This window comes from Vicia villosa, linkage group LG4 (assembly GCF_029867415.1).
Source record: "Vicia villosa cultivar HV-30 ecotype Madison, WI linkage group LG4, Vvil1.0, whole genome shotgun sequence".
Taxonomy (NCBI): Eukaryota; Viridiplantae; Streptophyta; class Magnoliopsida; order Fabales; family Fabaceae; genus Vicia; species Vicia villosa.
Window position 1 is genome coordinate 127,114,089 of NC_081183.1, and position 13,117 is coordinate 127,127,205.

The 13,117-nt window shown below is 36.2% G+C and overlaps 1 protein-coding gene across 2 annotated transcripts; it reads right to left on the bottom strand.

Annotated features, from left to right (window-relative positions):
• Nucleotides 1–1,313: 1,313 nt before the first annotated feature.
• Nucleotides 1,314–9,958, bottom strand: LOC131595172 (cysteine-tryptophan domain-containing zinc finger protein 3-like). 2 transcript variants are annotated; one of them, XM_058867458.1, is made up of 12 exons: nucleotides 9,605–9,958; nucleotides 9,308–9,507; nucleotides 8,117–8,189; nucleotides 7,905–8,017; nucleotides 7,286–7,705; nucleotides 5,918–7,203; nucleotides 5,350–5,741; nucleotides 3,385–5,252; nucleotides 3,135–3,292; nucleotides 2,561–2,721; nucleotides 2,271–2,428; nucleotides 1,314–1,997 (listed from the first exon to the last, which is right to left on the bottom strand). In XM_058867458.1, exons 2-12 carry the CDS (start codon nucleotides 9,401–9,403, stop codon nucleotides 1,779–1,781), a joined length of 4,944 nt encoding a protein of 1,647 aa, XP_058723441.1. In that variant the 5' UTR covers nucleotides 9,404–9,507; nucleotides 9,605–9,958; the 3' UTR covers nucleotides 1,314–1,778. The 2 variants fall into 2 exon arrangements, with proteins under 2 accessions (XP_058723441.1, XP_058723440.1); XM_058867457.1 differs by having other exon boundaries at nucleotides 3,385–5,248; nucleotides 5,346–5,741; nucleotides 9,308–9,958.
• Nucleotides 9,959–13,117: the final 3,159 nt, after the last annotated feature.

Genomic DNA, 13,117 nt, shown 5'->3' on the forward strand with positions numbered 1-13,117 from the left:
TCCATGTTTGCTTCACAATTCATTGATTTAATTTTCATTTTCATTCAAACATCATTGAAGTACAACAACTACTAAACACAAATAAGTACACAAGAACATCTCCACATAACACCTAAACAATCCTAAACATAACACCTAAACAAGAACATCTAAACAATCCTTCATAGACCATAACATATAAACAATCCTTACTAAACATAACACCTAAACAAGAACATCTTAACAATCATTCTTAGACATAATGCCTAAACATAATCAGCAAAGGTAAATAGCAGCCTTCAATTCTTCAAAGTAACAATGCAGATCAATCTCATAATGACCACAATAGATGCAACAACCAATCCTTGGCAAAACTTTAGCTTCTTCTTCAAATCATCATATTGTTTCAGCTTTATATTATCCTTTTTCTTATGTTCATCAATTATCTTCATTAGTGACAAAATCACCTCCTTTACACGCACGGATATTTCTTCATTGTATCAATTGAAGAAATTGCATCTCTTTCTTTCCTGCAACTGCATTCAAAAACAAGATTGACATTGTTAAACCTACACTCAGATTCCCAGACAACACATTCACAAACAAACTAACAACTGCATTTACTTTGTATAACCCACAGACATTAAACCTCCTCCCAAGATTCCCAGTAGTCCACGAAGTAGTGAGAGGTGAATCAAGGTCACATAAGCAACGAATCTCTCTTCTTCGTGATGCACAGCTATTACTCGATACAAAATATGCTTGTGACATTGATGAAGATGGAGAAAATGAGTAGGAGATAACGAGGAAGACGGGGATGTAGAACAACGCTTCTGAAGCAGACGGCTTGGCTTTGGGAAGATGGTGGGAGCTAGAGGAGACGAGGAGGGAGAATCGCGTTTCTGAATCAATTTAGGGATTAGGAATTTAAAATTTTCAGTTGTTTTAGTAGTTTTATTTTATAAAATATGAAATTGAATTTTAAAATGTGAATTTCCAAATAAGTCATGTATGTGTTTTTTTATCACATCAGCGTTTCTGAACGGGGAAAATGGAGGTAAGGACCAATTTCGTTGATTTGAAAAAGATGTGACCATTTTTGTGAGTTGATCAAAACACAAAGACTAAAAGTGTATTTAAGCCTATATAACTTTCAACACATCATTTAAAACCTCGTTCGAATCTAACTCTCCAGCTAGAAGCTTAGAAATTCAAAATGTACAAGGATGAAATTTAAGCATCTAGAATCAATTGGACCTTCACTATTTTATTTTATTTTATAAGTTTAACATCTATTTATATTTGATGTCATACATAGCATACAAGTAAATCAATTTTCTGCAAGGATTTCAATTCATTCAAAACTTGAGATAAGGTAACACCAAAGGAGATTCTTATGTCATAAAAAAAAATGGACCTACTATAACTATATCAGTATTCAAAGCCCTCAAAAATGGCTGTTGCCTAACATCTCCATACCCTATTCCTTTTTTTTCTAGGGCTCCAGTTAAGTGGAGCAAAGAATGTAGCACTGAACTCTAATGCAATATCCCTTCCCTCTTTCTCTAACTCATAATATAAGGGTGTGTGTTATGCCCCTACTAAGAAGAACCCTTAATTAAAATCTCCTTACAAAATTTTCTGAGCAATCATATTTTTGTACAAATGTACACAAGAGTAACATATGCTAACTTTGTAGATTTCCATGTGTCAATCTTCTTCCTTTCAGAATATGTGGCGGTCTTTAGTGGAGAAGCGAGTTCCAGAAAAATACAATATATATACATGATCACGACGAGTTAATCTCTAGCACCACCAAGACCAGCACCACTTATTGCCTTTGTTGCATTCCGAACCAGGCGTACAAGCTCATCTACGTCCTGGAAGCTGAAATCAATAACCCTCTTAATAGAAGTTATACAGTCCCTATTCCGTGTTTCTTCCATCGCCGCATTGGCAGCGGAGAAAGTGCTATGAGATTTTGTAGCAGCCTCCATTGCAAAATTTATATCCTGAGTCTGCAATATCATAGAAACTATCACCCAACATTTCATAAAACAATAGACATACACAATAAGTCTTATTAAGATTCGTAAACTTTTCATCGAGGGAAGAACCAATGGGAAAAGGCTTGGTTGTTCTAGTATTCTATCAAAGACAACCACATTTCCAACTACTATTTCTATCCGTAAATTATGAAGGCGCCACCAAGAAATCCAAGGTGCTTAAGAATCAACACAATTAGATAGCTTCCAAATTAAATACAAGATTCATAAACGCTTAAAACTTACAAAATCGAGAAGCCTGACCAAACTTGGGCGAGTTCGAACAGATATGACGTGGTTACCAGCAACATGAGCATTAGTAACCTTGGGCAAAGTAGCCTTGTCAATTGCCACTTGATTGTTTAAGTTATCAACATCAGATGCTGAAGATGAAGGAGATTCACCTATAAAAAAAAGCAATGCACTGATTTTGTTTATTCATTGCTTGAAGTGTGCAAGTATATAGAAGATGACCAAACACAATGCTGCCTGATAAGCCTCCAGACGTAAATATTGACATCAAACTGTGTTGTTACCTTGAGAAACCACTTGAAGAGTTGATTGCAACTCACACCGATCTCGGTTTGTACTAGAATGTTTACAGTAAACCACTCTCATGTATGCCACCTCCATGCATTTATAAGCCAAAGCAGCTGCTGCCATTTCTTGACGACTTTCATATTCATGGGCACATGACCTGAAAAACATTTCAAAATATTTTACAATTGAAGGCATGCTAAAACAATAGTTCCAACTCCAACCAAACGTTTATGTCATAAATGGAACAATTATCTACTAAAAATTGTAGAGATAAACAAATGAAATAACGGCGAGAAGTACAAAACAGAAAAAACAATTGATCTAGGCAAAGAATTAAAAAAAATTGAGAAGTACATCTAAAGGAAAATGATAACTAAATACAACTTCACAAGCACAAGCAAACAATCTAGTTTCACACTCAATGAAATTGTAACAACGATGCAAAGTAGATGCACAAACCTTTATTTTTCTTTCTCAAAATGTACTTTGACCAATAATTGAATTAACAACAAATCTAAGATCCTAAAGAATAATAAATTCACTTATAGCTTTATAATATTTTTCACATACTTGAAAAGTTTGGCAGCTGTGGCATAAATTTGCATTTGACTCATCTCCCCGTACTTGCTAATCTCATTGTGACAAGTTTCTAAGAGAGATCCTCCATGCAGAAACTTCAAACCAGCTTCAAAGTACGTCTCATTGCTTTCAAAATCAAATCCGGAGTTCTATGAAATAAACAGTATTACATCATCAGTTAGAAAAACAAAGGTGAAATTTTCAAACAAAGTGAAGTAAAATCTTGAAATGATCAATTAACCTTATAGTGATCTGCACTTTCTTTTTGTTTTGTGGCTTCATCCAGGGTGTCAATGGCAGTTTGCTGAGCACTTGTTCTCACAGGACTTGACACGGTGAGTTGTTGGCCAGGTGCAACACTTCCAGAACTACAATTAACTAAGACATTGCTGCTAGAATCAGCAGAATTTCTCACTAACTTGGTCAAACCACTGTTACCGGCATAAGCTGGATCTTCATTAGAGATATCTCCCTTTTGAAACCGTGGTACAGCTAATGTTTCCCTTTTTATTTCATCATCGGCAGATAAGAGAACTTTGGATTTCCTATCTCTTGATTCCGTGCATAGGGGATTAGCTTTGTTTTCTTCCTCGGCATCCTGAGTCGCGTTTTGCTGGGATGTACCATTTCTTGTACTACCAGTACAAAGTTGAGTATCCATCTTCATAACAGATTTCTCAAAGTCTTTTTGTTTCAGCTCAGTTTGCTTTCCAGTTTCAGTTGACCCGTGTCTTAAAGCACTCTTCTGACTAACACTATCAATCTCATATCTAGACATAGGAGAACGGTATTTAGCATCATAACTTGTCTCAGTACCAATAGGGTTGACTTGTGAATCATGCCTGTCACCATTTTTGGAAAAACGACTCTCTGAAGTCAAAACCTTCACCTTATCTGTGCCAACCTGAGAACCAGACCTTCTGTTCTTTTCCATGCTTTGCAATGATGTCACCTTGTCGGGTTTCTTCCCAGACAGTTCGTCCCGGTTGTTCCTGTTCACTTTCTCCTCATGACGCATGCCACTATTGTCATGTTCTTCAACGGGAACGCCAAGCAAATGATTACTCTTAATTTCAGAAGTTTTTGCTTGGACCCTGACTTTGTCTTTAGCCTCCTTAACTTGGTACTCTGTTGAAGTTAATTTGTGGGGTGCAGGATGTGCATTATATGAAATCTTGTCCCCCTTCAATTTTAATGATAACTTCCCCTCCCCATTATTCACATCTTTTCTAGAAGAGTGGCTGACTTTTACAGCATCATCCTTCGCTGAAATATGCCTTGCTGTCAAAACATGTTTATCTAGGTTAGAAGACCTCAAAGGTGACGAAGTAACAGATTCCACAGGAGAACCTTTCACGTCATCAAAGTTGGTTCTAACTTTATGAGAGCCTGAAACCTTTGAAGAGCTTGAAGTTGCTGCAAATGCTAGTTGTCGTCCAGAGCCCAATGGAGCAATACCATCCAAAGCTTGATGAGATGCAATACTTTTTCTGCGCTTCGCTGGCTGATAGTCGTTATCAACATATCTTCCTTCTGTCTCAACAGTCATTTGATCCCGACTGCCTGGTAAGGAAACTCGCCTCACCCTACCTTTCCTCAATTTATCACCACCTTCAGCAACTAAATTTTCCTCTTTATTCAAAGTTTCATACTGACTTTCCTTCCAAAGTTTACTTGTGCTTACCTGTTCCCCACACTGTTTATCACCATGCAAAGAGTTTGAACTGTTATGCTTCTCAGTCTCATCATCTGGCCAGTCACTGAATTTCTGTTTTTTCCTTAGACTGCCATTTTTACTGCTACTCTTCACATTCAACGAGCCAACACCAGAAGTGACTTCGGCCTGGTCTCCCTCTTTCTTTTCAGGAACTAGTAAGCTATCGTCATCATCAATGGGTAAACCAAACTCATCATACTTCCTCACATCCTTTCTGGTAGCTTTTGTTGGTAAACTGCCTCTTGCATTTAGAACCACCTTCCCAAGGCCCATGCCAGGATTCGGCTGTTTATCAGCATAGGGAACATGTCCAGTTTTTGATTTCTTAGGAGTTCCCGAACTAGATTGATCAGCATCCGACTTACGTTTCAACTTAATAAACTTTCTGGTGCCTACACATGTGTAAACAAAACACTGACATATTTAATTATGAATTTCAATTTGCAAATAAAAAACAATCTCAAAAAGCAATATATCAGAATGAGGTACCTTCACTTGTTTGCGTTTCTCTCTCTTCAGACACACGTTTCTCTTCTATCATGTTGTTAGACCTGCTGGGATGTTTCATCTTCATTGGTTTTGAATCTGTAGAATGTTGATTCAAGTTTCTACTTTTTCCTGATGCTTGAGCATTGAGCTTTCCCGACATCATCTTTTCCTTAAAAGCAGGTTTTTTCTTTCCTTGGTCAAGCAACGCGTTAGAATTGGACTTTTTGTGATTCAGACCAAACTGTGAAGCATCAGCAGTGCTCACTCCAAATGCAGTTTCAGAGGCATGCGTTTGCAAGTTATTTTGACCCTCAGAAATTGGCATTTGATATAAAGCATACAATGCCTTTGTTGTCTCATCTTCACTGAACTCGCAAGAATTCATCCCAGGCCTAACAACGAATTCAAAAGAGCAATGAGGCAATATAACACAGCACACTAAAAAGTATGCACAAACTAAGTCTACAACTAGCATAATATGATCGTGCATAATACCAACCAATATGAACAAGCAACTTACAGCCAATATGAACAAGCAACTTACAACCAATATGAACAAGCAACTTACAGCCAATTAAGCATGACACACAACCATTTCTCTGGAAGTTGCTCTGGCTTTAAGCCAGTAGGTAGAAGCCGCCATTTCTGGCATCTGTCGCAAGCTACCCAATCTTCTGCAATAAGTTGAGGTGCTGCTGCTGCTGTTGGAATCATCTCCAGAGCAGCATTATTTTCAGCCATTGGAAATGAACCCAGATCATCTGTTTTGCGTGGCCCAGCTAGCGAGTGGTTAACCACTTTATTGCCACTTGGTCTTTCCTTTCCTTTAGTGCCAAAGGCAGACTGTTTTTCATTATTATTGTTAGACTTAGAAGTCTTAACAGCACTATTACCAGGAAAATCATCGAATTTCTGATCTGAGTTTTTCTCTTTCAATGAACCTTTACTACTATCTCTGACCTTATTATCCTTCTGTATCTTTGTTTTGATCATTTTATTTCTACTAGCCGTGCCAAAGCCAGCACTCCCTTTATCACTTACCATTGCATTATTAGCACCACCAAAGCTATCTTTTCTGCCAACAGACTCAGGTTTCCCAGGACTTTCATCACCTTTTGACATGCTCCTCCCTTCAGATACAACCTTCACCCTCTTAGGGGTCTCGTACCTTTTGCCAATCTTAGATTTGCCTGCATCGCGTTCAACATTTTTGGAAATCGTGTAAGCATTACACTTTCTGTCATTCTTAGGGTCAGCTGAACTATCCTTTAGAGAATTTTCCAGTTTTTCTTCTAAAACACTTTTCCTAAAACCATTTCTCGCACTTTGCTTTTCAATCTTTTTAAAATCCTGACCAGATATAGACTCCAATGACTCTTCCTTCAATGGTTCAACAGACACCACTCTGCCTCGCATACCATTCTCGCTAAACTTTTTGGAGACATTAGAGGCTTTAGCAGTGGCTGCTGCAGTTTCACCAGCATCACAAATTGAACTTGACAGAGGTGTCGATTTCATGTCAATAGAGAGAAATTCATTGCGATCCGGTGTCCTATTTCCCAACCTTTTCTTCACATGCAATGCCATATCACTCGCAGAAAGGGTGTCATTTGTTTGCTTCGCTTCCAACTTCTTTTCCTTTTGTCTAACTATTCTCACTATCCTCTTCTTCGAATGCCCGTCCGCAGCAAAAGAATCCGACTCATCAGTAGACATGGAACGAGGTTCTTGATGACAACTACGAGAAGACATATATCTGACATCTCCATGATCTTTTTCGTTTTTCACTAAGAGCAAACTTTCAGGTAGAGGTGATAGTAAGACACCTCCAGGGATCGCAAAGGAAGTCATAGCCTACATTATCATTTAATAAAAAGTAAAAAATCTAATTTTTCTAATAGAACTGTACAGTGTGGAAATAGAAAAGGTCGTATACCTTAATAATTTCAATTGCAGAATCTTCAGCTTTCGCTATAGATACAGGTGGAGGAGGGGGTGGGGGTGGAGGAGTGCCTTCACTTTCCACGGGGCTGTTCTCCATTGAGGAAGACGGGGAGTCATCAAGCCCAAGGCCACTATAAATTTCTGCAGTCTTTTGCGCTAAGAAGTTGGAATTCATTTTGAGTCTAAACTTCAGTGTTCTTTGGTCAGTTGAATTTCCCTTCTCAATTGGAGTGTCATTTTTCAAAATGCACCTTCCAGCTACATCATTGGAAGAAATCCCACCGTCTTTCTTCACTGAGACATCTATTGAAGCTGCCCTTACATCACGAAACGAATTTGAGCTATGAGAAGCATTTCCAATCCTCGCAGGAGGAGCCATGTATGAGGGCGCTTTTCTGTTATCAGGTACAACCTGAACAACAATGTAACCCCATATTATACTCGATTAAACTGCATTCCCTTAATGTCATGTATGTTGGAGCATTTAATACAACTCTATCGAACAGTGTTAAAAAAGATGGGGAGAATATGTTGAATTCGTCGGTCATTTCTTGAATCAGTAAACTATCTCTAACAAACAGCAAAATAGATAAGCTAAAATATAGTCCTACCTCCTTGTGGAGAACAATAGGAGATTGTGGTGAGCTTTGGTTTCCTTGTGGAGTCTTTGGATGAGAGCGTTCATAGGTAGGTAGAAAGGAACCATAGCCACCAAATTTTGAACCTGAAAAATATCATTCATATCTGATAACATCGCCTTGTGGACGCAAAGACTGATCTTTCATTTCTCACTACAAGTTATGACTTTTATTATGCCACTTACCCAAATTTTCAGCAGAAACACCACCTTCAAAATCCTTTTGAAAATGGCCCAAAACATGTTGAATCCTCTCGTCCTTCACGAATCAGGAAACATCATATTAGTCCTAATATTTTCGTCATAAAATTTAACCAATAGAACTTTCAAGAAACAACATAATCACATGAATATGAATTACAAAAATAAAAGACATTGTGAAGATCAACAAGTACGTAAGGATTACCAAGTGTTTTATTATTGATTTATTGGCACAAGCCTACTCAAAAAGCCTAAATATAAATGCACAGTAGCATATTATAAACAATCAGAGAACCATCAACAAGATTAACGTGCATCAAGACCCTTATGAACAAGAACGAAGGATGTAGCACAAAAATTTATTTCCTAGTTAATGATGATAGTTGGTAGATACAGTTACCATGTAACCAATAAACTATGTTTATACTCGTGATGTGGCAGAGAATAAGCATCTAAAGCATTACAATTTTAAAAGGCCAACAAACCCAATTCATAATTTGAGTTGGCAATTTCCAAAGAATTTTTTATTAAAAAACTTGGTATCCAACCTTACGAGCGACTTCTCCCAGGGATCAATCCTACCATCCACTTGCAGGGACCCATTTAACGTCAGAGCTAAGCTCTATATGGACTGACCCAACAAGGAATTGTTAGCACCTAGCAGAATTCAAACCTAAGACTTTGAGAGGAACACACTCTCAGGACTCAAGACTTCACCAACAGGCCAAAAAACAACCCTTTGAGATTAGTTTCCAAAAACTGATTCACCTTTCGTCAAATTGACGAGAAAGTTAAGACATTCTACTATGTTTCCAAAGAATTACACCAATGCTGAACTTACAAGCCAATAACAAACAATGTGAGTATGACCATTAAGGCCAATAGTCAAAAGTTGTCTTCAGATTGGATTACAACAATTTCCGGATTTTACTCCCTTTAAACGGAAGCTTAATTATGAGAAATTCTATAACTTTTCAATCCATATTATTTCCCTATGATACAAATACACTGATACATTGAAAGACCATGGTCAATGACATTAAATGACAAAAATTGCATTCATCATCATCATCATCATCATCATCATCATCATCATCATCATCATCCAAACTACTAAACCAGAGCAAATTCAAAAGTGAAAAACAGGTTTAAAACAATATTGGAGTAAGCCCTTACAATGTAAGAGAGAGAATCAAGGTCAATGTTGTCTTCATCATCATCCTTATAATAGCAAGCCTCTCCTTCTTCAAGCTCGGTATTATTATCGTCCATGTTCACCCACACACCAACAATTTTCAAATTCAAACCCTAGACAAAACTTCAGAATCCAAATAGTAGCCCTTACACATTGGAACCTTCTCTGAAGTCCAGCATCACTTCAATCAAACCCCAAATAAAATTGGTCAAAAAAACCCCAAAAACCCAAATTAAAAAACGATTTTTTTTATTTCACGGAAAAAAATAAACACCGACCCACAATAGACCCGGAAAAGAAAAGACGAAACCCTGAAAAACCCAGAAGAGAAATCCGCTAAAACGCACGATGATCATGCCATAGGACAATCATTCAAGGGTGATGGAGCATATAAACCAAAATAAAAATCATTACTTTACTTGAATTAAAAAATCAATTAATGGGATGAAACCCGAGAATTGGATGAAGAGGATGAAGCGGTGGAGATCGATGAAACCGATCAGTGAGCACTGGAATGAGTTATGACGGCGAGTTCAAAACGGATTCCAAGGATTTTCACTTCGCTTTCGCTCTCTCTATTTTGATGTGCGCATGTCACAGCAAATAATGGTTGGGCTTTGGTATCTGAGTATTATTTCATTATTGTTTGTTTTTTTTATTTTTTAGAATTTTCATTGAGTAATTAGAATTATCATTTATATATTGTTATAACAAAAAACTATTAGGGCTTACTGGATTATGTTGGATCTCTCGTAAGTGCGATCAGGGCGGAGTTGTAACCACTTGATATCAAAATTGATCACGAATTAGATTAGACGGCGGAGTGAATCGGGTATTTGTAGTGAAAAATAAAAATAAAAATTATAAGGGCTAAATTACACATATATTCCAATTTTATTTGATTCATGAAATTAATTAAGGGTGTATGCGGGCCGGTTTGGTTCGGTTTTGAGAAAATCCGATACTCAAACCGATTAAATTTTTTCCTAATAAAAATTTTCTGATATAAGACTTTTGAATCTATGGCTAGTCATTTAAGTTAGTATGGTAATGAATGTGTTTCATAATTCAATCCTAAGTTACCATATTACAGGAACAATTTTCTAATAACAAATTAAAATAGCATAATTTGTCCATATTCGACATTTTACTTTTTTTTCCTTCTCGAAGTTGAATGTTTGATAGTAATTTTCATGATAATTAATTATGGTTGGTTTGGGTTGGGCTTGCGGATAAAAAATTAAAAAATTGATGCCCGGACCAATTGTCATTGGATTTCATTTGTTTGGTTCGGTTCTTGCCCGAACTGAAAAAAATGTTCAACCCAAGCACTGTGATTTGGTTCGGATTTACCCGAACCAATGAACACCCCTAAAATTAATCTTTATATTTTAAATTCAAAGAGTTTGAATCTTTTCTTTTTTTTAGAAAATTAATGAAATTTTTATTTTTTAACTTAAATTTTTATTTATAAACTTTCACGACATGTTTATATACCATGATTTATCATGTTTGACAAAAAAAATTATCAATTAAAAACTGAAAACCTCGCTAATTTTAAGTTTATAAATATAATATATGATAAAAACTTTTTAAATTTAAATTAAGGAGATAGATTCCATAAATCAAATAAAATAAAAGGACTAAAATTGTAATTAAAACAAATTACAAACTATTATAATTATTTAATTTTATTTTTATTAGTATTATTATTATTATTATAAGATACTATAGCATATTTATTTGATACAAAATAATAATAATAATAATAATAATAATAATAATAATAATAGTCAATCAGGTTTATTTTCCTTCCTTGCTGTAAGAATCATGTTCCGTTCCTGAATCAAAAATGGATGTTTTACCTTCACGAAAGAACCAGAAATGAAGAGAGTTAAATCATTGTTAATATTGAATGGTGGCTCTAATCTCCTTTACGGTGGCGAATGAGTATAATGAAATAGGAGATTAGAGATTATGTACATTGCTTTTCTCAGGTGAACTGTCTTTATACTTAGAGTCAAGTAAAGTGGGAATGGATTAGACCTTCGTCGTTTTAGACCTTTGACCGGTCCATAGCAGTTGCCCTCAAGACTTTAATGGGCACAAAAGGAGTCGGGGCAAGCCTTAAGTATCATTGATTGGCCTCCATGTCGTAGTCTGATTCTAAAATATAATTGTGTCGCTTAGGATTAGTTTTTGAAAAGTAATGGGAGTCAAACACATTTAATGTGGTGTCATCGATGAAACGCTTTGTTACCTATTCCTGACATGTATAGTGACGTGACCAGCTGGGGTATGACGCAATTTGGAGAGTAGTTGAGTGCACTCGAGTTGGCGTATATCCATGAGTGGAAATCTAGTCATTGATTTTGTGATTTTTATTCATAGTTAGTTTTGATTTTCCAACTATCATTACTTATGAATAGAGTGAGTTTAATATTTAAAAGTTTTTGTAACCTTTTAGCTTTCAAGCTTACTGTTACTTTCCAAATAGACATCTGTGTTCCCTTTTCCTGAGAATATCACTAGAAGTGATTCAGAGTTTCGTTTAAAGATTTTGCCTTTTTCATTCCTCATTCATCATCAATCTCTTCTAATCATGTATCCTTCTAACTCAAGCTTTTCCTTTGGCATTTTCTATTTTTTAACCAATATGAATGATAATATTGTTGATTTAATGAACGATTCTAAAGTGGAAACTTCATCGGGGTTGTTCCTTACTTATCATCACCCTTATGTTAATAATGATTAACTAGGAACAAAAATCATATACATATCAGATGATTCTGACTCATAAAGGATATATAGGGATTCATCAGAGGAAGAAACTTCTTCTTCTGGATTGTTAGACCCCCTTATATCAAATGTTGACGGAAAAACAACTCACAATGAAGTCCTTGTGCCCCACTTCATATCTTGTTGGAAGAAGATGTTAGAACAAGATTTGTTCTGATCAATATTCTTAGTTTTGATGATAACAATGTATATGAATTTTGTATGAGATAATGTGGTACTCTAATACTATGCAATTTCCATTTCAGGAATTATATAAAGAGTATGCACAAAATTAACGCAAGAAGCACTGACTCAGAAGGTTCAGCATGCAACATCAGAACATGGTTTGGCAAGACATCAGAAGATGGTCAAGCAGAATCAAAACATGGTCTATGGAAGCATCAGAAGGACTTGAGATCAGAAGCAGAAGCACTGAAGTTCTCATGGTATCACGCTCAGAAGCACTTCAAGGTCAAAGGAAAAGAAGATGCTCTGCACCAAGCTGTTTGACTCTGATGATATTCAAATGTTGTTTACACAAACATCAGATCAGAAGCAAGTACTAGCTGGCAGGCTACGCTGACTGACAAAAGGAATGTTGAAAGCTATTAAAGGCAACGTCAGTAGACACAGCGAAAGCAAGGCTCGAGGTAGTTGACAAAAGAGTGAAACATTAAATGCAATGCTGTACGGAATACGCAAAGCATTAAATGCTCCCAACGGTCATCTTCTCAAACGCCTATAAATATGAAGTTCTGATGAGAAGCTAAGTTACGAATTCTGAATACAAGACTTTATGCAAAAACGCTGAAACGCTGTTCAAATCAAAAGCTCTCAAACTTCATCAACCTCACTACATTGCTGTTGTAATACATTAATGAGATTAAGCTTAAACTTAAGAGAAAATCACAGTTGTGATAATAGCTTTATTAGAAGCATTGTAACTCTTAGAATTTGTTTACATTAAATTGTAAGAACTAGAGTGATCAGGTTGTTGATCAGTATACTCTAGA